Source organism: Malania oleifera, chromosome 6 (assembly GCF_029873635.1).
Source record: "Malania oleifera isolate guangnan ecotype guangnan chromosome 6, ASM2987363v1, whole genome shotgun sequence".
In the NCBI taxonomy this organism is placed as follows: Eukaryota; Viridiplantae; Streptophyta; class Magnoliopsida; order Santalales; family Ximeniaceae; genus Malania; species Malania oleifera.
The window spans coordinates 90,030,956-90,057,948 of record NC_080422.1 but is presented as its reverse complement, the minus strand read 5'-3'; the positions used below and the strand labels follow the sequence as shown (position 1 = coordinate 90,057,948).

At 35.8% G+C, this 26,993-nt stretch overlaps 1 protein-coding gene across 1 annotated transcript in view; it reads right to left on the bottom strand.

The window, feature by feature from the left end:
- Nucleotides 1–17,048: 17,048 nt before the first annotated feature.
- The window catches only part of LOC131157311 (mitogen-activated protein kinase kinase 6), a 29,560-nt gene continuing 19,615 nt past the window's right edge, over nt 17,049–26,993 (bottom strand). The window contains exons 7-8 of the mRNA XM_058111364.1: nt 17,402–17,447; nt 17,049–17,308 (exon numbers count right to left, since the gene is read on the bottom strand). Coding sequence (XP_057967347.1) covers nt 17,216–17,308; nt 17,402–17,447 — 139 coding nt within the window. The 3' untranslated portion in view covers nt 17,049–17,215. The remainder of the gene's footprint in view (nt 17,309–17,401; nt 17,448–26,993) is intronic.

Here is a 26,993-nt window from a genome sequence, read left to right as displayed (position 1 = left end):
TTCCAGTTTTTTATCACTAACAAATTGTCACGACACCCCACTATGTACCTAGAGAACACAAGAAGAGACGCGCTCGAAATATATAATGACAATTGACAAAGCGTGAACGATGACAACAATGTAAATACAACTTCCTGAACTGTCCACATTGGACAATCCAAGAATGGTTGAAATACAAACACTATTAATCGTAAGTGAAACAAATAATTAACATGTTCAAGTGATTATTAGTCAACATATATAGTATGACTAGTAATCAATTGAAATATAACAACTGATTTGTCTCACATGTACAATTAGGAATGAATGTATAGTAACCGTTCTTGGACAGGTCTAAGCTTCAATGAATACATGAAGTTGAAAAAAAAAAAAAAAAAAAAAACATGCAAGGGGCTATGATTTCAGGCTTTGGTTTTGAGGAATATAAGACTTATCTATGCATTGCATGTACACATTTATTTTTTAATAATATGTGTAAGGACGATCAATTTTATCTAATGCAATGGATGACTAAAAATGACATTTTTTTTCAAAGTGGTCGTTTCCTTTTTTGAGGATTTTCAATATAAAATAGTTAGAATGGAGAATAGCTTTCATTTTTACTAAATCAAAAAAGGGAATATCGCACCAAAGTGAAATGCCAAAATACTAAAAACTAGTAGATTTGCACAAGAAATATAAATATAAATAGAGGAATAGCAGAATTTCACAAGCAATAGAACTAAACACAATAAAATAGCATTATTCCATCACCTTGAAGCAAAATACAACAATTTCATTGGAAGGGCAATCTCAAATAACACATTGATCATATAATCGAAATGTGTGAGAAGCTTAAATACCCAAAAAAAAAATGAATACTAAAGTTTAATGATTGCTCATATAACTATTAAAGAGAATATCTAATTGGCAAGCAATGTAACTAAATTTATATATCCTTAATGTGATTGTGCTTACTGTACTCTCTAACAAGTAACCCTATAAGACAGATAGGACATACTCAATTCTTTATAGATTTTCAATGCTTAATTCACAATCCAATGGCTAAGAATACTTTAAAAATTAAGTATTGAGAAGTATCATATTGCCTTGTCAATAGTATTTATCAAAATACTACTTGCCCTATGTAAGTATCTAAACTAGAATACACCTTTGTAATGCGTATGCTATGAAAATATATTGTATTAGTACCAAGTAGGTGTGATAAGCATACTCAAATTGTAAAACAACATCAACTTGTGAATTTGAGATTACTTGATTTGATTCTATCATGGCCTACATATTGTTACCAAAAACACGTTAGGATTGATTTTTTTTTCTTTCTTGATAATCATAATAATCCTCATACGATCATTTAGTACATAGATAAATATGTTTTTAATACTATATTGATGAATTTAATCCCAAAAATTTCCATGACCTATCATCAATACTATAAGCGTAGAGAAGGAAAACGAAACGGAGAATGGAACAAATAATGGAAATAGAAATGCAAAGACTATTTAGGTAAAATAGACTTAATTTGTGAGCTATTTTAGATGATAGAAAAATGAGAGAGCATTGTCAAAGCTTAGGTGAATAATTATACCAATTTATTGTTAGAATTTTAATTATTAGAATTAACTGTCTATTCAATTGTGGAAAATATTTTTCATTTTTAATTGTTCAAATGATTGCAAAATGTCATTTTCTTTTCAAGTTTTTCAATATTTGTATATAAAAGTTCAAAAAGAAAAAGAAAAGATTTTGTTTTGGTGGCGTACAAATGAAAAATACTCATATAAAATAATTTGCCCATAGGTTAACTTTTGAGTAACATATTAAAGCCTTGAAAGGGCATTTGACAATGAAAAAGAGTACAAATTAATAGTGTGGTGCAAATTGTTCCATTCTCGTTTCAAATTGTATTATCTATCAACTCCATCATATATATATACACATATATATGTGTAAAATAGTGTGGTCTGATGGGAGGACCACACTAGTCCTCTCGAAAAAAATTAAAATATTCTACCATAAATATACAGAAGTGGAGCATGTCAATAAAAATAAAAGAAAGAAAGAAAAGATTCCCAATTACTAGTGTCCTTGCCTAGGGTCTTCACCACCCTCACATATATAGTAGTCAACATATTAAAATTCCACTTAGGTCTTCTCTCTCTCTCTCTCTCTCTCTTGCACGCACACACACACACACACAATTATAGACCATTAAAGCATTCATATTTTATTTTTCTCACAAGTCTTAAGATGTGAAATAGTTTAAGAAATATATATGTGCCAATCATATATGTGTGGAGGGAGTTTAAATGGCATGATGAAGGATATTTATAGTAGCTAGATTGCTAGGGCAGGTAAAACGTTGTAGTCATCAGTAGCCACATTCATGCATATATGCATTACTAATCAATAATACATATTAATAAATCTCTTTGGTTTCACCTGCTACAAAAATAATATATATTGTTCCAAAGGTAATGTCCTTCAGCCAATTAAGACAACACATATATATATATATATATATATATATATATATATATATATATGTATGTATATTGTGATAGTAACTCTTTAATATATTTCACTAGTGGTCAACTAAACATTAATGTCCCACCATATAACATTATTACACATTCTTATAATATGCCTTTTAGTTGAATTTTTTATGAACATCATATCTAATTGAATGAAATAAATACATTTGATGATATAAACTCCAAAAATTGATAAAAATCCAGAAATTGACAAATGCATAGATACAAAGAAAGAGAAGCTTACAGAGAAGAGCAACGGACTCCAACAACTTGCTGACGATGGCTTGCGGCTCACAGGCACTGGTTTGCAGTGGAGGGGAGTCGGGTGACAACTTGTGATGGAGGGGAATCGGGTGATGACCTCTGGCGACTCTCAGACGGTTGCTTGCGGCAGAGGGGAACCGAGCTACTGCCACGGCGACTCGCAGGCGGTGGCTTGCGGCCGAAAGCTGGGGGAGGCTGGGAGGGAGGATCGCCAGAGCAGGAGGGGAAGAGAAGGAGCTGGAGCGGTGGCTTGCGGCCAAGAGTAGGGGGAGACTGGAAGAGAGGATCACCGGAGCAGGATGAGGGGAAGAGGAGGAGGAGCTGGAGCGGTGGCTTGTGGCCGATCGAGAGCAGGGGGAGACTGGGAGAGAGGATCGCCGGAGCAGGAGGGGAAGAGGAGGAGTTGGCGCGGTGGCTTGCGGCTAAGAGCAGCGGGAGATTGATCGACTGGGAGCTAGAGAGGTTCGCGGGAGCAGGCGGAGGGGAAGGGGAAGAGGCCAGCTAGAGATAAAGGAGGGGAAAGCAGCATGGGAAAATATCCCACGGAAAGCAATAAGGGTTTTTGGGCATTAGTGACGGTTTCAAAACCGTCACTACTACTCTACGTCTATTTTTTTATAAATAACAAAGCATTAGTGACTGTCCAAAATTCGTCACTAATAATGGCATAGTAGTGACGAATATAGAAATTCGTCACTAATAAGACCTCAATGGTGACGATTTTATAAATTCGTCACTAATATTCTGAACTTAAATTTTTTTTATTTTATTTTTTAAAAAAGGAAGTATTAGTGACGAATCTAAAAATTCGTCACTATTAGTCCCTTATTAGTGACGAATATACAACATCGTCACTAATACTCTGAATTGAAACTTTTTTTATTTGTTTTAAAAAAAGGAATTATTAGTGACGGTTCTCAAATCCGTTACTAATAAAGAACAAATAGTGACGAATTCATAAATTCGCCACTAATACTTTGAACTTAAAATTTTTAATTTTTTTAACACAGGTAGTATTAGTGACGATTGTCAATCCGTCATTAATAAGGGGCCAATAGTGACGAATCTTCAAATTCGTCACAAATACTCTGAACTTAAATTTTTTTAATAGTGACGATTGTCAAATCCATCACTAATACCTTATTAGTAGTGACGGTTCTCCCAAACCGTCACTAATACCCTTAACCAGATTTATTTTATATTTTTTAAATAAAAAACTAGTAGTGATGGTTTCAAAACCGTCACTAATATCCTCTTATTAGTGACGGTTCTCCCAATCCGTCACAAATACCCTTAACTTAATTTTTTAATATTTTTTTAAATAAAAACATTAACAAAACCGTCACTAATACACCATTATTAGTGACGGATATCCCAATCCATCACTAATATCCTTAACTAAATTTTTTTTATAAATTCATAACTATTAGCAGTGACGATTTGTTAATTGTCACTAGTAAGTGACTTTTAGTGACGAATTTAATCCGTCACTAATACCATAGAATCGTCGCTAATATTTTCCTAAAAAAAATTTCGCGCGAAAATTGTTTACCTCGCAGTTTTTAGTGATGAAAGTATTAGTGACGGTTCTAAATCGTCACTAATAGTTTTGTATTAGTGACGGCTGCTAAAACCATCACTAATGCTTACACTATTAGTGATGATTCTGAAGAACCGTCACTAATACAACACTATTAGTGACGATTTTAAAACCGTCACTAATACTTTCGTCACTAAAAACCTATTTTTTTTGTAGTGAATGATGAAGAGGTTAAAATATGAGATTTATTCTTAAAACAAAAAAAAAAAGGAAAATGGAAAAATTATAGGATTGGATAGTATCTTAATCGAAGTTTGGAAATGCCTAGATGATACGAAATTATATGTTAACTAATTTATTTAACACAATTATAAAAATCAAGAAAATGTTAAATGAATAAAGGAAAACACTTTAATATCTATAAACAAAAATAAAGAATATATTTACAATTCTACTAATTACTATGCAATTACGGTTATGAGCCATGCAATGGAACTGCAGTACATGATAGTGGAACAAGCATTAAGGTTAGAAGTTAAGGTTTCAAAAAATCAATTTAGTTTTATACTTGAGAGTTCTATTACAAAAGTAATATATCTTTTAAGAAGATTGAGCATATAAAATTCAATTCACCAGTTTCGTACACATTCAACCTATCAAATTAGTATACAAATTTCGGTAAAGTCCTCTCTAAAAAATGAGCATATCCATCCACACACCTGTGTAAAGAAAACATTCATCAAATACAATTGATACCAGTATGTTCACAACGTTACATTCACCAGTTTCGTACACATTCAACCTATCAAATTTCTATAAAAATTTCGGCAGAGTCCTCTCTAAAAATTAAGCATATCCATCCACGCACCTGTGCAAAGAAAACATTCACCAAATACAATTGATACCAGTATGTTCACAACGTTACATTCACCAGTTTCGTACACATTCAACCTATCAAAATATTATAAAAATTTCGGCAGAGTCCTCTTTAAAAAAATGAGCATATCCACCCACACACCTGTGCAAAGAAAATATTCGTCAATACAATTGACACCAGTATGTTCACAACGTTACATTCACCAGTTTCGTGTATACATTCGTGGGAAACAATACGAAATGTTCATTCATCGGGGACCTCATTTAACCCTTCACCCATTTCCTACTCGTGCGTGTCTTCATCTTCAAGATGAACATTGTTCGTAATGTTCATGCCCTCGTCCAATGTGTCGATCGCAATGGCGAACAACGATGTTGGTCCCTCTGTTAGGACGTCTTCACAACCTCCCCGTGGACACGTGTCAGGAACAAGTGCTTCGTATGCCAACGGCTCGAATGACGATCTCGGATATTCGTTAAAATTGACAGTAGGCATACCACGAACCTCCGCACTCACATCGAGATGATGTGCTTGTTGGGCGTCTTCCTCGACTTCATCCAAATGCTTGGCAGGCGTCTCTGGCTGCCTAGCCGCGATTACACTTATTTGAGGAATGGTTTCGACATATAATTGCACTGTTAAATATGTCTCACCTACGCAGTGTGTGTCCAACACAATGCGCAAACCATAATCATCAGATATGTGAACAGCCTTGTAGAAGACTGTATTATTGAACCCTCGCAAAGGGTATCTTGCGATCACCTGCAATGCATATTGATCTGGATCAATATGCAAATATTTATATATCTTCGTATATAATTTATTTAATTTACACCTATGGCCAATTCGAATTGGTCGAACTGGCAGACTACTATAACTAACACCATCTGCTCCGATTATGATGTCCCCCCTATATACAACAATACGGTGACCGAAGCACTGCTTGAGCTTCCTGCCATCTAAATTGGTGATCGGGAAATAAAAAGACCTACACAAAAATAAAATTGTATGTATAAGCGATATGTGTTGCTTAGTAAGCAAGAATTAATTTCACTAAGTTTAATCATCTTATAACTATATTATGATCATTAACTATCTTATAGCTTTTAAATTTTTGAGTATATAGATTTTAGATTGTCTTTATTTCATTAAAAAAATTTTAGATCTTAAATTTGGATTTGGATGTATTTGAATAATTTTTAATATAATTTTTCATTACATTTTATTTAACTCCAATGCAAATTCACATTCAAATCCGAGGTCTCTCCAAAGATAAGGTAGTAATATTTTTTTATCATAAATACCCTTAATGACATTCATATATATACTGCAAACTCACTTCTTTTTTAATACTCACCACAACACTTCCCTAGTTACTCTATCATAAACTTTATTTAGATAAATAAAAACCATATGCAATTTTTTCTTCTTTTCCCCAAACTTTTCCTAAATAAATTGATAATTTATTAATTATAAATTAATTTAATTAGTTTGATAACTTAATTCGTTTATCAATTTAAAACGAGTTTCACTCGAGTTGAATTTGAGTTCAAGCTTGCGCTTGAACTTGACTCGTTCATTAAAGTGAAATAAGTTTCCGTTGATTTTTATTTCTTTTTTATTTCTTTTACTTAAAAAGGGCGGCATCTCCATTTCTTTTTAATATACCCTCACTTTTGGCAAAGAAATACCATGATTACAAGTTAAAACAAACCAACCAAATTAGGACAAAGAAAATTAAACATAACTAACAAAGGAGATAAAAACATAAAAACAACCAAAATCAAAACGAAATATACCAAACGAAACTCTAGAGTTGAACTAATGACAAACGGAAATGAGACCTCACCTATCCATCCGAAAGATACCTTTCAGATAACGTGGTAGAAGGTGTTGTTCTTCGTAGATTATATTGTTTCCCATTTCTTCTTCTTTAACAAGAAAATTAGCCGCACTATTGCCTTCCCTATATTGATGCATCACCATGACATTCACTCCTTCTAACTCTACCACGAGCTCCTTCCAAAATTCCCAAAGATACCACAAAGTACATCTACCTTTCTGAAACCAATCAACTACAATTCACGAGTCACTTTCAATAATCACATTAACATAATGCAAACGTTTACACAAACGAATTCCTTCCCTGATTACTTTTAATTCCACACTATTATTTGTACCATTTTCAAAATAACTTGAAAAAGCCGCTTTTACCATGCCATGCAATCCCGAATAATTTCTCTACTTCCTGAAGTACCCGGATAGCCCCTACAACTCCCTTCACAATTAAGTTTTATCCACCCTACTGGAGGTTTAACCCACGAAATAATTTTTCCAGACCTGTCGCAAACTCTCTGATGCTTAATTTGAAACTCATTCAAAATCTTAATGTCTGACTTCTTCATTCTTTGAAAAGAATTGGTGTTCTCAGCAATAAAACTAACCCAAAATCGAACACTTCTCCACATTTGATCTGCACTTTGATAAACTCCTCCCATTCTCACTTTACATCTTCGATTACAGAGGCACCGCGTAATCAAACATGGAATCAGCCCGATTAAAATACCTTTAATAGACGATTTTTAGTATAGTGGAACCAATTTGCCATTTTGTTTTTCTAGGGAAGAAATCATTAGAAATGAATCCCCAATGCCACACTAGCCCGATGTCAAACCTCTGAAGCCACCTCACCTAAACAAAGAATATGATCAATGTTTTCTTGGCTTCTCTGAACACAGCAATCACAAGTCGAAGCCATCGATATTCCTTTGGTCTGAATTCTATCATCTACAGCCAAACATCTAAACCAAGCTCTCTATAAACACATTGAGATTCTTCTGGGCAATAAAGAATGCCAAAACCAGTCATTCCACAAAAAAGTATCACTTCTGCTCCTCACTGCCTCCCAAGCTGTTTTTGTAGAAAAATTACTGTCCAGGGCAGGCTTCCAGCCAAAAATATCCTACCCACTTTTACCCGCCAGCACTTGATGCAAAATTTCTCTTATTTTATCAGCACCAACTAATTCCCGTACTAAATCAGAATTCCAATTATTATTTAGCCAACAATCCTTAATACACATTTTCTTGTTCAAAATATACTAAGTGCTCACAAATAACGAGCCTGATGACAGCCACCTGTTGAACCAAAAAGAAGAGTTCCCACCTCTCACCAAAATTTTAACATTATCCATAACTTTTGGAATGGTGACCATAATTGATTTCCAAAACCGAGAGTCATTTGGTCTCTCCTTCCTTATTAATAAATGATCATTTCTGCAATTTTAGCTCTAAAAGAACCTGCCCACAGATTGTTAGAAGTGAGCAATCTGAAGGCAAATTTCATGAGAAGAAATTTCTGAACTTCCTTAAGATCTCTCAGGCCCAGACCCCCTTCTGAGGTAGGTTTACAAATTTTCCCCCAAGAACGCTAGTGAATCTTCCTTTTATCTTTCACCTCTCCCCATAAAAAATTAGAAAGAAGATAGTTAATGCGAAAATATGTGACCTGTGAAACCTTAATAACAGACATCAAATGAATAGGCATGCTAGACAACACATGTCTTAATAAAATTAATCTTCCACCTTGCGAGAACAACTTAGATTTCCACCCTGCAATTTTCTTTCTAATCTTCTCCACCAGAGGCTCCAATGTCCTGGAAGACAATTTTCCAAACACCAAAGGCGCACCCAAATATGTAACAGGGAATTTACCTTCCATGAAACCCGTGATTCTGAATAAACCATGCTTCCGGGCGGGAGTGATGTATTTTGAAAGGAATAACGCTGACTTAGTCTTACTGATTTTTTGACCTGACCACTTCTCATACATTTCCAGAGCGTAAATTAAATTTCTAATAGACGTCTTCCCACCATTCGCAAAAATAAGAATATCATCCGCATATAACAAATGCAAAACCATTGGGGTCCCAATCGGATGATTAAATTTACCAATCCGACCAGTCTCATAGTTTTTCCTAGCAACCTTGTCAAAACCTCCTCCATTATGATGAATAAATAAGGAGAGAGTGGATCCCCTTGCTGCAAGCTTCTCGTAGATTGAAAAAACCCTTTAAAGGTTTCGTCCATCAAAACAGAAAACCATGGGGACTCCATACAATTTTTATGAGCTTGCAAAACCTCTCAGAGAAACCAAAAGCCTTAAGAACCTCCAGAAGAAAATTCAAATTCACTCTGTCATAAGCCTTAGCCATATCAAGTTTTATCATCACATTGCCGCCAGCTACTTTTTTGTGCAAAGACTGAACCATATCTTGAGCCAGTGTAATATTTTCAAAAATACTTCGCCCAGGAATAAAAGTGTCTTGTTCATGTGAAACCAACTTATTAACAATCTCGATTAGTCTAAAAATAACAATCTTGGAAAAAATTTTATAAGCCACAGAGCATAAACTAATAGGCTGGAATTTATCAAAGCTAAAAGGATTATCCACCTTCGGGTTTAAAACAATAAATGAAGAGGAAAAAATCTTGGAAATAGTAGTGCCCTGAAAAAAAATCCACTGCCGCATCCAAGAGATCTTTTTTTACAATGTCCCAGCAAGATTTATAAAATTCATATCCAAATCCATCCGGTCCCAGCCTGCTTTCTTTGGGAATAGAGAACACCGCTCTTTTAACTTCTTCTTCTGTCGGTTCGGCGCAGAGGAAATTATTATCAACATCTGAAATTTTCCTTTGAATTAACTCGGAGAGATCGCATGGTTCAACTGCTGAAGACTCTGAAAGAAAATTCTGGAAAAATACAGTTGCCTCATTATGAATTGCTTCCGCACCCTCCAATATCCTCCCATCGTTCAGAACCATACGGTCTATACGATTCTTATTCCGCTATTGATTGATAATTGAATGAAAGAATTTAGAGTTTTGATCCCCCTCAGTCAAACCTTTTTTTTTTTCACAATTTGTCCTAGGCGAGATGCTTCCCTCTTCTCCCATACCTGAATCTCCACCTTAGTAATCAGCTTCGACGTCCTCAAAAAACCTACTTGTAGTTGATTTTCTAGATATTTCATCCTTTCCTCAAGAGCTTTTAAATTTTCTTCCACTCTCCCAAAGGCATTTTTATTTCATGCACGTAATGCAACTTTAGTTCTCTTAAGACGAATAGCAAGTTTCAGAAGACCCAAGGCTGAGTCATTCTTGATCCAGACATCTTTAACGTACAACAAAAACATATCATGTGACCTCCACATATTCAAGAACCGAAATAGTGTAGGGTCATAGCGGGAGAAAGACGTATTTGTATACACCATCATAGGGCTATGATCTGATGATTTCCGACTCAGATATTTGAATTGAGCCGAACCATATAGGTTGGAAAAACCATTATTAATAAGAACACGATCAAGCTTAACCCAACTACGAGCCACCCCTTCATGGCCATTGCACCACGACATTCGTGAGCCTGTGTTTGATAAATCAAAAAGACCACAATGATGTAAACAGTTATTAAACTCCATCATAGGTAACAGTGGTCTTGGATTTCCACCAATTCTTTTAGTGTCCGTTCGAATCACATTAAAATCACCCATGGCCAACCAAGGAAAATCTGATTGGCACTCCTCTAGTTACTGATATAACTCTCTTCTTTCAACATAAGAACATTTGGCATAGACAAAACTCACCAAAATTCTTTGTCCATCCTTAAAAAACCACCCAGAAATCTTCTGAGTCGTGATTGAAATCACCTCAAAGGCATTTATATCCTTCCAAAATAGCCACAATTTACCGCCCTGATGTTCATTAGATATGAAATGGTGATAATTCAAAAATTACCCAGCATTACCATCCACTCCTTAGCTGTGAACGTTCTGAAATAGCAAACAACCCAACATTAAACTTTTTAATTAGCTTCTTTAACCTGCCTCTAGACCTGGCCAACCCCCTAATATTCCAAAAAAGAATTGTATCCGTCATAAATTTAATTTATGCGGTCGGATGAGAACCCTCTAAGATTTCCTTACCGAATTTTTTACGAAAATCCATCCCTGCCCTGTATCAGACTCTTAAATTTTTTCTTTGCCCTTTAAAATTGATATTTCACCTTCCTCCCTCTCATATGAATAACCCCAAGCCAATTCCTCCTGTTGCAAACCTTGGTCCCCACCTTCAGTCAGTTTAGAACTATCCACGTGATCCACTTCCTCTTGAGATAGAGGTTCATCATTTGAAACTTGAGGATCATCATCACATCTGACTTCCTCACACTCCCCTTCATTCCTCTCTACTGAATCTTCATTCCCATTATTATCTAATGCTCTCTACGGTATATCAGAGTTTTGCCTTGCATGATCCTTTTTTTTCTTGAACTACAGGAATTTCTACTATTTCAGGGGCCCTATCATTAATCTGCTTCGTCATATGCACATTACTGGGTCCTACTTCTTGTACCACCTTCTTTGCCCCTTTATCCATGTCGGTATTGGTTTCTATTACACCGTCATTAGTCTTTGGTTTCCATATCTTTTTTTCTTTATGTTTTTCATCCTCCCTTCCCTTCTCCCCCACCCTGCAAACAATCGAGGTATGTCCTTGCCTGCAACATTTAGAGCAGAAAAAACCCATCTTTTGATATTTGGCCTCTTGCCAAATACATTGTTTAGAAGATAAAACAAGAGGAAATCCCTTTATTGGCTCCATTGTTAGGTCGACTTCCACGCAATATGTGCACCCGATGCTCTCGTACGATTGATTGTTGCATTATCAGTTCCAAGATAACGACCAAAACGAGTCGTTATTATTTGGAGAAAATCCGTTCGGTAAAGATGCATTGGTAACCCCGATAAGAAAATCCATTGAGGAGCCAATGGGGATTCTTTTTTGGTATCAAAATCCTTCGTCCACTTGAACATCCGAAAAGAATTGCCTTCCATAGTTCTACCTTTCCTTGCCTAACCATGTAGAAAGTCACATTTGTTTTTCATGTGAATTAACACATGATAATCATTCATAACACTGATCGTTGGAATTTCTATCAAACCCCACATTTTCACAATCAAAAGCCGAATTTTATCAATAGATGGTCGATTCCTCAAAAATTTCATTACTAATGCAAAACAAAATTCTTCCTCAGCCTTAACCATCTCTGCTTCTGAGAAAATAAATCTCAATTCTCCATTGATACTAACGGGCAATCTCATAGGAATTTTGAACGCAGGCATCTCCACTTTTTTACTCACAATTTGCGCATATGACTGCACCCGGGACTAGCCTAGACAGCATTTCTCGCCAACAGTGCGGCCATCGGCAGGGGACGACACTGTATTGCAATATATTGAGACTAAAGCCAAACTTTTCTAAATGGAAAAGAGATTGACCTGCATTGTTTGGCGATTCCTTGAGCAGCGACGACTTGCAATTTCCGTGGTCTGTCCTCGACGGCGACGGCTCGAAGTTTTTGCTACCCCTTGTGTGTCTCCTCAGAAAACAACAAACCTTGAGTCTTGGCGTTTGCTTCGCAGGGAAAAGCGGTGACTACGACAGGAGAAACGCAACAGAGGCGCTGGGAAGCAGCTAGCCGAGCTAGAGAGCAAAGGTCGTCGAAGGTGTGGATTAGGTGCCGACGAAGCAATTGGAGTTGGTGAGGAAGAGGACGGGTAAAAGAGTAGGCTGAGGTAGTCGGGGAGGGAGGGAGGGTGGACGTAGTTGGGGTCGACTCCGGCGACGGAGGCAGGGGTCGTCGAGGTGGGGTGGAAAAAGGAGAGGTCAGAGAGGAGGTCGAGGTCATCGTGTAAAGGAGGGAACTGGCGATGCAAGCTCTTCGTGGGCAGGGCAAAGATCCTGGCTCCAGCGACCGTGGTGATTCGCCGGATTTTCACAGCTTTTACTGCTTCTGTGCAGGGGCGGGGACTGCTGAAGGATCTCGTCAGTGGAGAGGGAACCGACGCTATTGACGACGACGGTGCGATGGGCACGATGGCGACAGCGCTGGGCAACGACGATGACAAGGTTGCAATAGGCGCAACGGCGCAGGGCGCAACATTGACGACGCGGCTGTGTTGTTAGGGTTTCCTCCAACATTCCTTCCTCCTAACAAGTTTCAGTTGATTTGAGTTTAAGTTATATATATGAAACGAACCAAGCTGAAATAGAAAACTTTATGCTAAAGTCGAACTTGAACTCATTTTTTAATAAACAAATCAAGCTTACTAGTCATAGCTTCACTTATTTGTAGTCCTAGTTTTGATTCATATTGTTTGTTCTTTATATTCGTTTTTTGTATGCTGAATAAACATATTATGAAAATTATTTTTTCATATTGTTGGTTTTTTAGTTATTTATTGAAAAAAATAAAAATTAAATTTATAATTTCAAATGTTTAAACAACCTACTGTTAAGATACCTTAATATCCACGATTTGAAACATAATTTTAATTAAAATTGAATAAAAATATCTCATAAATCTAAAATGTAGTTAAAATAAAGCATTCATAAATTTTTAAAAAAAATAACTCAAAATGATAAAAGTCATCTAAAAGTATATTTATTTTTCTCAATTATCATGTCATAATTACGTAAAACAAACTTAATAATATTTATTTTTATCATAATATTTTCAAGTTATGTTATTTTATAATTTTATTATTGTAGTCATAGGATTTTGAATATTGTTTGATTCATAGCCAAACCCCAACATTTATTCAATCAAGTTTATTTATTTATTTATTTTAGTTTTAAAAATATTAACTAAGCATGTAGTTGGTTCTCAATTCATACTTTTTCATTTTAATTTTTAATTTTCATAATTTTTTTTTATAATGATGCCAAAAATAATTTTTATCATAATAAGCACTAAGTTTCTTTTATATTTTTTATCAAGCCTCTCAATTAGCTAAAAATATAATTATTCACAATCCTCTTAATTTATTTTATCCATAAAGCATACCACAAGCCTATAAGTTTTATTAATTTAATACTTTTGAAATAGTTTAATTTTGATGATTATATTATTCAAATTTCATCAAAATCTTTGTCTATATATGTCATACAAGTTGAAGCTAGAATTTAAATAATTTTGTCTGCATAATAATTTTATGTTATTATTATATGGTAATATTATTATTTTTATTTTTCTTGATTTATATTATGTTATAAGGGAGCATAAAAATCCAATGGGATTCATGTATAAGGCTTGGGAAACAACATGCATTTCATTCTACAAACTTAATAAACAACTTCCATTTCATTGAAGTTAACTAATTATTTGTTTGTTTAGAAAGTTTCTCTCAAATGGATATAGTCCAATGACTAAGCAAGAGCTGACGATTGAACTAGCAATAGCAAACAAGTAAAGTATTCAATAACCCTAGGAATGGAAAGTGAGGATTGAACTAGCAGGGTTCTATCAATGAAATCAAACTAAATAAAACAAATTATTTGTTAGCTAAATAACACAAATAATTTTTGTCAGAGGGCAATCAAGATTTTGTTTTCTTTTCTCAATACATTTTTCCAATTTAGTTATCCTTTAAAAATTCAGGCACAGGCAGCAAACTTTGCCTAGCGTGGATTTATTTTAAGCCACCGCATGAAATTCTTTTATATATATACAAGCCACATATCACAATCACATAAACAACATGCATTCAGAATTTTAATTTTTACTATATCAAACAAACATGCTAAAGAACATAAAAATACAAAAACGATTATATAATTCAAAAAAAAAATTCATGCATGTTTTTGTTTGGACAGTATCATAAAAAATATAATTCAAATACAAAAAAAAAAAAATCCTAACCTCAAAGAAAGACGTTTCTGAATGAAGCCTTTTGAATAGCACACTAAACTCAAATCCGATTATCAAACCAACTCTTCAATCAAATAAATTAATTTAAAATTTATGAACAAACTAAATGCCAGAATGTTTCTTACCTCATTTCCTCGAGTTTATATACACACACCCTCAACGGTTAGGCACAACGGTCACCTGCGCACGTCCAACCCCTGTCTCCTTCAACGGTAACCTACTGCTCTGCTCCTCCTCGTCTCTCTGCAAAAAGGATGCGTACTCCCCTCTGTTCGTGAAGACAATGGAAGGAGGAAGGGTTGTGTAATGGCAAAAGCAAATCACACTAGTTTATCCAGCGAGATTTGCCACGCGTCGAACGCCGGCTGGATGGGCATTAAATATCCAAAGCAAATCTCGCTAGATGAGCCAACAAGATTTGCCACACGTCGAACGCCGACTAGAAGGGCATTAAGTATCCGAAGCAAATCTCGCTGGATGAACCTAACGAGATTTGCCACGCATCCACACGAGCATCGTCTCTTAAAAGGAAATCTCGCTACTCCAAGTACAAATCTCGCTACTTAGAGTAGTGAGATTACATCAGAGTGATGGGGTATAATTTAATATATATATTTTTTTTAAAAAAAGTTATTCCAGGAAAAAACTTGATCTTGACAAGCATTTTAATAATATTTCCATAATTAAATTAGTATCTGCGTAGAAAAAAAATTAAGTTAATATCCTAAAATTTTAAAAACCATCATAAATTACAAAAAAATGCAAATTATACTAATAATAATCTAATTAACCAAAATAATAGAATAATATGGTTTCAAAAAAATAAATGCATGTGGCACACTAGCCATCCAACAATGGTTTAAAGTTCAAATAATCAAATAAATTAATTTCTTAAAAAAAAACAAAAAAAACACAAAAAAGACATTCCTAGGACAAGTCTTGTTTAAGAGGATATGGTAGAATCGTCGATGTGTACCCAACCTTATTCCTACTTTATACAAAGATTATTTCCTTAAATTTAAATCCGTGACCAATCAATTACAGAAAAGCAACCTTACCGTTGTTTTCTTTAGCGGATGTGTGAAGAGACACCTATGGGGTAAAAGTAGAAAAACAAAACACAATTTTAATTTAACATCTCTACATGACCAAGCCTCCAAAATTTTCTCCAGAATGTCTCAAATTTATGAAGATAAATAAGTCCTTTCTCTGCTTCTCTCTCGAGAAATGGTGAAAGATAAGTTCTAATGTTTTCCGCTAAACAGGGGAAGCACGAATACATTTCTTTTATCAACTTAAGTTACATTTTATTTATAAAATTTATATTCTTACAAATAAAACAATTCTTGCATAAATAAAAAAAATGTTCATTAATCATTAAGATAAACAACAACAACAATTATAATAATAATAATAATAATAAGCCTAGGTGATCGACTACACGAATCCTCTTTCACCAATTCACCCAATCAAAGATATTTTCCTCCATTAGCTGAAGAGTTATTAAGTATTTCCACTCATTTCAAATGATTTCAAGTCCACCCTGACCCCTTTTAAGAAGACATTTTTTGCCCTAAATCCTTTCACACATTTGGTCCTAAGCCCAAATAAAAGAGTATAGCTGCATTAGGTAGTTATATGTGATTACATGAATCAGTAATCTATAAAATGAAATAGGCAAATAATAATTCTTCTCCAATTTAACCATACAGATATTTTGCAAACCAAACTTAACATAAAAATATCTCAGTTGTTTCCATGATCATAATCTTGTCAATGAAATTCTACGCACAATAATTGCAAAAATCTCAGCTCATTAACGAGAAAATTGATTTAACGACCACAACCACCTACTGCAATACAAATGTTCATTGAAAATATATTGCCTTCAAGTTCAAAATTCAAATCCTCCTTTACCAATGCCAATTGAAGCCTCAGAACACGCAAGGGTTGAGATTTTTTTTTTTTTTTTTTTTTAAACAATCCAAGATTTAAGTAAAATCTCTGATGCTTGTGGCTTCGCTATCCATTGCAGTTCCAATCTTCAAGGGGCACAGGCAAATTTGCATGAAAATACCAAACTCAATGCATAAGAACCCAAAAAAAAAATGTTCGCTTATTTTTACAACGAATCTCATCCAAATTTTCACGACAACTGTAAAATAATAATACATATGGGGTGGGGTGGGGTCGAACATTTTACATTGAATATTGTGTTACAAGGCAATTTCACCTTGGGAAATTTACTGGAGTCTCCAAGCTATCCACCAGAATTGCAAGATCAATATCTTTGTCTTCGAACTTTTTTATGAAAGGGTGACTCTGGTAGAGCATAAGAGAGAGTTGGCAGTCAAACATTTGACTCGGAACACATTTAAAATTTATTTAAAATGGGGGGTGGAGGCGAACACTAACCAAAAGTTCTAAAGATGACGATCTATCTTGAGGGTCCTTCTGTATGCTGCAAATGTAATAATAACAATATGAATGATTTGTTATACATACCAAAGTTCCAACAAGGTACAACTTTCATACTGGAGAATCATACATTGGACAATCAGATTAACAGTGTCACCATGAAGTAAAAAAAATATTTCTTAGTACTGCTTAAACCAAAGAATTTTAGCATCCAAAGAGCAATACAGCGTTTACAGTGTAGACATCAGAGCAACAGAAACTAAAATATCCTTGTGAAATTAATAGAATTGGTCTAGGCGTGCATTAGAAAAAAAAAATATTACTAGCAGAAATAGGAATGTGAGCACACAGGGAGATGAGAAAATCCTCCTATAATAAATAAAAGCAGAAAAGAAAAATGGAAAACACAATCAAGATAATAAGGCCTGCCAGTCCCGCCGGACATCTGAAAAAAACATATTCCCTTAGAGAGCCCCGCATGAAAGCCCAAAAAGAAGCCATGTACCATATATATACCATGCAAAGCAGCAATAAAGTGAACATCTTTCTGGTAAAAATACACGCATTCTTTTTCAACCAAACCCCCCAAAAAACAGAAAACGTTGCACATCCACAACCACAAACAATCAGGCATCCTTACACTCCCAAAAACCTAAAAGAAACCAAAAGAACTTCCAGTTTCTGGACCAATCCAATTTTCTGCAAAAAATAATCCAAACAACGTACTCCCCATGCTCAAAGTAAACAAGCAATGTAAAAAGGGATGAACAGAAATCTTTAAACTGTTGAAGCACAAACACATGGGGACAATGCCTTCAAAGCCATGTGCTGCAACACATTATCGGTGTTGACTATTAAAAACCACAAACCAAATGAATGTTTTAGGCGCTATTTGGATCAACAATTTTGTTTGAGAAAAAATAAAATAAAATAAAATAAGGAAATCCATTTTTCATTGTATTTTTTCTCTATATAAAATACTGTCAAAAATTAAAATTTGTTCTGAAATGATTAAAGATTATGATAACTCAAAGGTTACCATTTAAACCAAAAAAAAAAATTTCATTGATTTACTATATATTTTATTTCCTTTCTCACTTTCCTATACCCCAAACATGAAAAGGGGAACTCTATATTTTTCTTCATTTCCCTAATATTTCTTCCAAATTCCAACCAGGACCTTAATTTTTAGAGGGAACTTTGAACTTCCAAATACAATGTGTTGAGAATTCCACTTGTAAGCTTGTCCCACATTGAAAAATTAGAGTGGATGATGGGTGCTTATATACATGATTGAGCCCAAGATCCAATAGGCTTAAACTTTTGGGTCAGGTTGGTGTTCACCCATGTGTATCAAGCTCACTCATGGGCTCCCCCGATCCTAACAAGGGGTATCAGAACCGACGGTTCGTAACTCTTGAGTGAGCAACATCGTAAAAAGTCAAGACGTGAAGTTAATTCTCCTGACATGCTAACAGTTGGAGGACCAAGTGTGTGACTAAGGCCAATAAGGATCATCTAAGCTGTGGATGGATCCAAATAAAGTCAAGACGTGAGAGGTAGGTTTAGTTCAGAGGCACGTGAAATACAATCCGACGCACGTAAGGCACCAGTGGTAAGACCACTTGAGCAACTGTTGGAGAATTGGGCTTACTCCCAGAAGGGACACGATTTCCGTTCAAGGGGGAGCAGTTGGGACTCACAAGTGAGGGGGAGATTGTTGAGAATTCCACTTGTGAGCTTGTCCCACATTGGAAAATTAGAGTGGATGATGGGTACTTATATACATGGTTGGGCCCAAGATCCAATAGGCTTAAACTTTTGGGTCAAGTTAGTGTTCACCCATGTGTATCAAGCTCACCCATGGGCTCCTCCAGTCCTAACATAATGATGGATGGGAAAAAGAAATATTAGATCTAACCAAATGATCAAAGAAAAATTTATAAGAAAAAACCCCCGATGAATACAAGTCCCAAACCCATACATCCCTCCAATGGATAAAGAGAAAACAAAAGCTCCCCTGCCTCCTTATCATTCAAACTTCTTTGAAAATGAAAATCCCAAGTGATGTGGGACAAGCAAGACCATGGAGATTTTTGTTGGAGAATAATTAAAAAGAATTGGGTCAAGGGATTGTTGAGTTTAATTAGTAGTTAATTGCATGTTTAGTTTAATTAGAAAGGATTATGTGTATTTGGGGACTTGTTTGTAATAATTGTGTATTTAGGGGTATGTTTGTAATTTCATGTAGTTTTAGGGGGTATATGTGTATTTCATGTGTAGAGGCTTCTTTGTTTTTTTTCATAATAGTGTTTGAAAACCATGTAGAAGTTGGTTGTTGAATTTGAATTGAGGTTTGAGAAAGTGAACGTGTGTTTTCCCACTGGTATCTCTTCCTCTCTCCTCTCTTCCCCTTCCTTCCTCTCTTCAATTTCTTCTAATTTCTCCCCATGACTGCAGACCCTTGACACTGCCCTGTATCATATGGTACTAGAGCACACAACTGATCTCCATTCTTGCATTTCAATTCCCCCATCTTCCCCTTTCAGTCTTCTCCCCCTCTTCTTATCTTCTTCCTTCTCTCCTCTGTTCTGTAACTTCCCTCTCTGTCCCTGCTCTGCTGCAGATCTGATTCTCCTCTCTGTTTTGCCCTGCTGCTTCTTCTTCTTCTTCTTCTTCTTCTTCTTCTTCTCCTTCTTCCCTTTTCATCTCTCTGTTTCTCTACCTCAATTCCGCCTCTCTCTTTGTTAGTCTTAACTGCGCATTTCGTACGTAAGAGTGGAATGGAATCAGAGGGAATGGAATTGAATTTATCACTTGATTTCATCTCTCCATTCAAATTTTCATTTCATTCCATTCCTTTCATATCCCATTCCATTCCACAAACCAAACATGTGGTAAATCCCAACCGCAAATTTCATCGCCTTCAACCATCTTCTCTGCCTGAAATTTCAGTTAAAAAAAATATATAATGAAAACAAAAAAACAAGAAACGATTCTGAAATTTCTCAAAGAATCCAGTCTCATGTCCCATTTACGAACACCCCTTCCCTTGAAGCTTTTCTCGACACCTCCAATGTCATCAACAACAACCTCCCCCCTCCCCTCCCCCCACAAAAAACCCTAACCCCTAAAATTTCATCACCTTCCGGCCATTGGCGTAGCCCCATGTGCCCCTCGGCAAAACATTCTCCAGCCAATGGCCCCTCAAAATCCCTAACTTCCTGCTCTTTTCTCATCACACCACCACAACCAGTGCAATCCCCATCCCTGATCTCCCTTCTTCCCAAGTTTCATCGCCAGTGACTCATGCCCACGCACTGGCCATGCACATGTGGAATTTTTTTCCTGCCCTATAACTTGCAAACTCACAAGAAATTGATTCCAGCCTCAAGAATTTGGGTTTTTCCCTTAATATTTTGATGTGCAGCATGATATCTTCATTCTGGACATGATATTTTGCAAGCAAGTCAGATATTTTGATATAAAAGGCTAGAAATTGAAGAATTAGTGTACCATCAGCACTTTGGAGCGTGGAATTGTCACTGCCAGCAATAAAAATCAGTTTGCAATGCTGCATTTGTGAGTTTTCTTTATGAATTTGTTCAATTTTTGCATGGACTCTAGTACATGTGAATTGAACAAGATTCTTGAACAATGGGAATCAGATTGTGGTTTGCAAGAATAGATTGACCAACTTTTCAAGGGTCTTCGGTGATATATAATTGCAACATGGGACAAATTATTGGAAGAAGTAACACCACTTGTCTTACTTTGGACACGTTTCAAGCTTTCTCTCACCATTCTGAAGTACGGAGAAAATGTTAGCAAAATCATCATTGACAGAAGATGCCTAATGAATGTGGTTTCCATAGATGAGGTCACTCAAACGCAACTTCATCCAAAGCCTCACCCAGAGCCTTATGAGATGTCTTGGGTTGATAACTCTACTATACATGTTTGCGAAAGATGTTCAATTCCTATACGTGACTATTTTGACAATGTTTGGTGTGAGATCATGCCCATGAATATTGGTCATGTACTACTCGGTTCTCCTTGGTTAGATGATTTGGGTGTGACACAAGGGGCTTGAGAACCCATACGTATTCCACCATAATGGTAAGAAAATCATATTGAAGCCTGCACTACTAGCCAACCAAGCGAAAGAATATGTTGGAGTTACTTAATTTGAAGACAACTACAGGAAATGAATGTGTTTGAAGAAATCCAAAGTCTTTCAGACATTTCAACTGTTGAGTTTGTCATTCTCAATGTGTGTTTATTAATGCTAATTCTCAACAAAATCTATGGTGCTGCCAATGGACTGCAGTTTATTATATCACTCAATCACTGGCTTTCAAAGAGTCCAAGTTTGCTTCTTACTTCTAACATCTCCAACATTTTAAAACTCGTGGCCAATTTTTTTAAAACTAGGGGAGATTTGATGTAGGATAATAAGCAAGACCTTGGGAAAATCCTAGTTGGAGATTAATTAAGAAGAATTGGGTTAAGGAATTGCTGGGTTTAGTTAGTTGTTAATTGTGTGTTTAGTTTAATTAGTACAGGATTACGTGTTATGGAGGGGATTGTTTGTAATATTTTTGTATTTTAGGAGTATGTAATTTTATGTAGTTTTAGGGGTATATGTGTAATTTCATGTGTAGAGGCTTCCTTATAAATAGCATTTGAAAGCCATGTAGAAGTTGGTTGTTGACTTTGAATTGAGAAAATGAACGCATGCCTCCCCTTTATCTCCTCTCTCCTCTCTTCCCCTCCCTTTCGCTTCAACTTCTAATTTCTCCCCAAGGCTGCAGGATCATTGATGCTGCCCAGCATCACCAAGTGTCAATATTACCACTAAAGGCTCGTGTCACAACATACATATATGCGCCAAGGGCTTTATAGGGCCAATTTACCTATATTAAATCATATGTATTAATCATGTCTAAATTAATCTCCCTCAATCTTAAAATTAGTCTTAGAAAAACTGTCATCTCTTCAACAATCAATCGACCATCTCTAATGACCTCTCCCTCCCTTGTTAGTCTTAGAAAAACTGTAATCTCTTGAACAATCAATCGACCATCTCTAATGACCTCTCCCTCCCTTGACTCCAATCCTCATTACATATTGTTAATGGTTATTTTAATCATTTAATATTATTAGTATGTGAGTGCTATGTTAATAAGTGAGAATTAACAGGGTATTATGGTCACTAGGATGTACTTAATATATTATAAATAGAGGAAGAGACCTATCACTGTGTTAAGTCTTCTGTTTTACTCCAAATTTCAACATGATATTGAGCTGGTTATCAGGAGGTCTTAGATTCTATTGTTGGCGCCCGTAGTTATTGTGTGGTGTTTAAAAATTATTATATTCCTTGTAGTGGGTGTTATTTAGCATTTGTTTATCTCTCCATGTGCTGTTGGGTGACACGTACAGGGGAGTGTTAAAAGACTTGATATACATTGTTGGCCTACAACCTAACAGCTTAAACTTTCAGGTAAGCGATAATCTAACATGTATCAGAGCAAGATCCAACCTAAACCCTACCACCAAACCAAACCCAAATCTGGCCATCCTATGCAAATCCGCCAATATAGGAGGATCAACCACAGTACTACAGCCTAGAAACTAGTCCAGGGATTGCCAAAAAACACTCTGCCATCGCCACAAAATTCCCTGGCAGTTGCTGCCCTTCTCAGAACCTTCCAAACCCTTCCACATTTCACAAAATCAACCATATAACCAACAACAAAACCCTCTGATCTGTAGATCCGCGAAATCCCATCGCAGAAATCGCTTCACGCACCCCCACGTGCCGACCGATTGCCGACAGTGGCAACCCCACACGCCACCGTGTGAGACACTGTCCAAACACCTTTTGCTGCATTTTTTTCTGCAGAATGTCTTGATTACTTCCATAGACCATAATATCAAACTATTGGGCATGTTTTTGGTTCAAAAATCCAGCTTTTTCCGACTATGCACTCGCAGAAATCCGGTGGTTGTTGTTCAGTATTAGTAAAGTACATTGATTTTGTGGGGTTTACATTAGGTTGTCGGTGACTCATCCGTGGTAGTTTTGGTTGTTGACTTTGTTTGTGGCTGTTCCGATTGGTCCGATTGCTCCTCTTGTTTGACATTGGTCTAGTTTGTGAGTGTTGGGATGGAGTCTATGAATAGGGGCGAGCATTCAGTCAATTCGGTGAATTAAGTTAATTAACCGAATTAACCGAAAAATTTCGATTCAAAAATCTCATTAACCGAACCGACCAAACCAAATTTTAGTTAAATCAGTTAACCGATTTTAACCAATTTAATATTTTAATATATTTATAAAATATAAATAATATATATAAAATTTAAATATATATATAATATATAAAAAATAAATAAAATGTTAGCATATATATAATATATAAAATATTTTAATATATAATATATATAATTATTTATTATTAATTTATACTATTTAGTTAATTCGATTAACCCAAAAACCGAAATTCAATGAAAATGAAAACCGAATCGAACCGAATAAATTTTTAATCGAACCAAACCGACTGAATTTACTTAGTTAATTCAGTTAATTCGGATGTAACCGAATTATGCTGATCCCTATCTATGAATCCCAAAAATATGTTTCCTTCATCACTACGACAGACAATAACCAATAAGTTGGACAGATATGTTCAATGGTCTAAGACTGCAAGGGTCCAAATTTAACAAGGTTAGGAAAATCAGGCCACTTATTCCAATTTGAACCCTCAAATGAGAAGAGAAAAGAAGTGTGAACTCAAGGAGATGCTTTGATTGTTTACCTCATGTGGAACTCGATGGAACCCCAAATTGCACAGATGTTCATGCGTCCAGATGCATGCAAGGATATTTGGGATTATGTCAAGCTATTATATTCTAGTAACATTACATGTATGTATGATTTATCCCTAGAGTACTTTCAGTTACAATAGGAAGATCGGAGTGTTACTGAGTATTTTGCAAAGATGAAGTGTGTTCGTGAGGATCTTAACATTGTGCAACCTATAATTGCCTATGTTTGCAAGATGCAAAAGCAAAGGGAGCAAATGACAGTTCTGCAAGTTCTAGCGGGTTTGAAAACTAAGTTAGAAGTAGCCCGATCTTAAATACTTAGTAGTGTAAACTTGCCATCATTTACTAATGTTTATTCTCACGTCCTTCGTGCTTCCTCCAGTACACATTAAAAAGGGATATCGTTGTTATAGTCATACTCTGCATCACTCTTCTATTTTGGCCAATGTTACCTTCTTTGATTCCACACCATAATACTCTCAATCCCTAACCCTAAGTAGTGCTGATCTCGAAGTCTCAATGAATCTCTTCCTCTACCTAATCTTCGAGATTCTAGTTTGTTGTCCTTAACCAATCATCCACCTGTGTCTCCATGTGGTTTGAGTCCTTATCATCATCTGGTTTGTCCTAATTTGCAAGTGTATTCACGACGGCAACTCCAAGGAAGACAATCGCCTTTAGCTTCTACTACCACACCTTTTGTTCCCTTGTCTAATGACCATATTCTCCATGATATGATCCTCCGATTGTGATCTGTAGAAGTAAATGCACATGTACACAACATCTCATCTCCAACTTTGTTTGCTATAACTTCTTGTCACCCTCTTATTATTGTTTTTGCTACCACTCTTATCATAGTTGCCATTCCTATATATGTTTATGAAGCTTTAGCCCCCTCTAGTTGGAAGAACGCAATGGTTGAAGTGATGAGTGCATAATAGGACACTGATACTTGGGAATTGGTATCTCTTCCTCTTGACAAATCTATGGTTGGCTGTTGCTAGATATACATTGTGAAAGTCAATCCTACTGGTTCTAGGGCTCATTTGAATAGAGGTGTTCATAGGTTGGGTTGGTTCAGATTAGGCCTAAAATTCCAACCGATCCGATTTTGTCGGTTTAGCAAGAAGCCAATCCTAAGTCAAACCATTGAGAATTTGGTTTGGGTCGCCTTGAATATCGGGTGGTTTGGTTCGGGTTGGTGGTTTAACTTGAATCAAAGTGAAGTAGGACGAAAAAAAGAAACGCACACATAAAGGAATACACATGAGAATTTTTGCCAAACATAATAACATATGTTACATTGAAAACAATGCATAAACTAGTGTCATTCAAGCTAAATATATTACATTAATAGACCTCCTATTAAAAAAAGGGAAAAAAAGAAAGACCATAGTATCAATGTAACAATATGAGTAAAGCACTAAGTACTATCAATTTTACATTGATAATACAATATAAAGAAGATTACAAAACTAATCAAAAAAACATTGCATCTATCTTCTAACACACATACCATCAGCAACATAAAATAAAATGTGCAAAATATTTCTATTGTCATCCAAAAGGACTCAAATATCATATCCATACACATTACTACAATAGATATAAAATTAAAAACTTTAAAAAAATTCAAAAATGCAAGTATCCACCTCATAGTCCTATGCATTATTTCGTAAGCCTTGAGTAATAATAGGCATATATAGGCGGTTCGGGTTGGGTCAGGTGGATTGACGCTAAACCCACAAACCAAACCATATGATCGAGTTATGCAAAATGGGAAACCGTCAACCGACCCATAAACCATTCCAAGCCGATTTTTTGGGTAATTTAGTTTGGGTTGGTCAGGTTGATCGGGTTGTTGAACACCCTTACATTTGAAGGCGCGTCATGTTGCTAAGGGATCTACTCAAGTGTATGGTTTGGACTATTTAGATACATTTTCCTGGTTGTCAAACTTACCTCGTATGTTCATCACCTTGGCCACCACTTGTCATTGGCTTATGTGTTAATTAGATGTGAAGAATGCCTTCTTGCATGGTGATCCTGAGGAGGAGGCCTATATGGAGCAACCACATGGGTTTGTTGCTTAGGTGGGGTCCAAGCTTAGTGTGTCAGCTCAGGAAGACATTATATGATTTAAAACAATCTCCTAAAGCATGGTTTCGTTGATTCAGTGTTGTAGTACTTGAGTTTGACCTTCAGTGATTTGCGGTGGATTACTTTGTGTTTTATTGTCATACTTCAGAGGGTGGGATACTTCTTATTGTGTATATGGATGATATTGTAGTTATAGGTGATGATGATCAATGTGTTTTCTACAAACTAAGCTTCATGCCAAAGATTTGGGACAATTGAAATACTTCTTGGGTATAGAAGTATCTAGATCTCATATTGGAATTGTTTTGTCATAAAGGAAGTATGCTCTTGATCGTTTGGATGAGACTAGGTTGTTGGGATCCAAACTGGTTGATACATCCATGGATTCTAAAAACAAGTTAGGGTTGCATATGGGTGACTTGTTACCTAATCAAGGACAATACTGGAGACTTATAAAAAAAATTGAATTATCTTACAATCACTCAGTTGTATCTTGCGCAACAAGTGTTGTGAGTCAACTTCTAGATTCTCTGAGGACAAGTCATTGGGATGCAGTAATCACATGTGAGAAGGTGCGCTTAGGAGAGGTCTCTTATATAAAAATCAGGGTCACACTTATATTCAAGAATATACTGGTGTAGATTCGGTTGAGCTA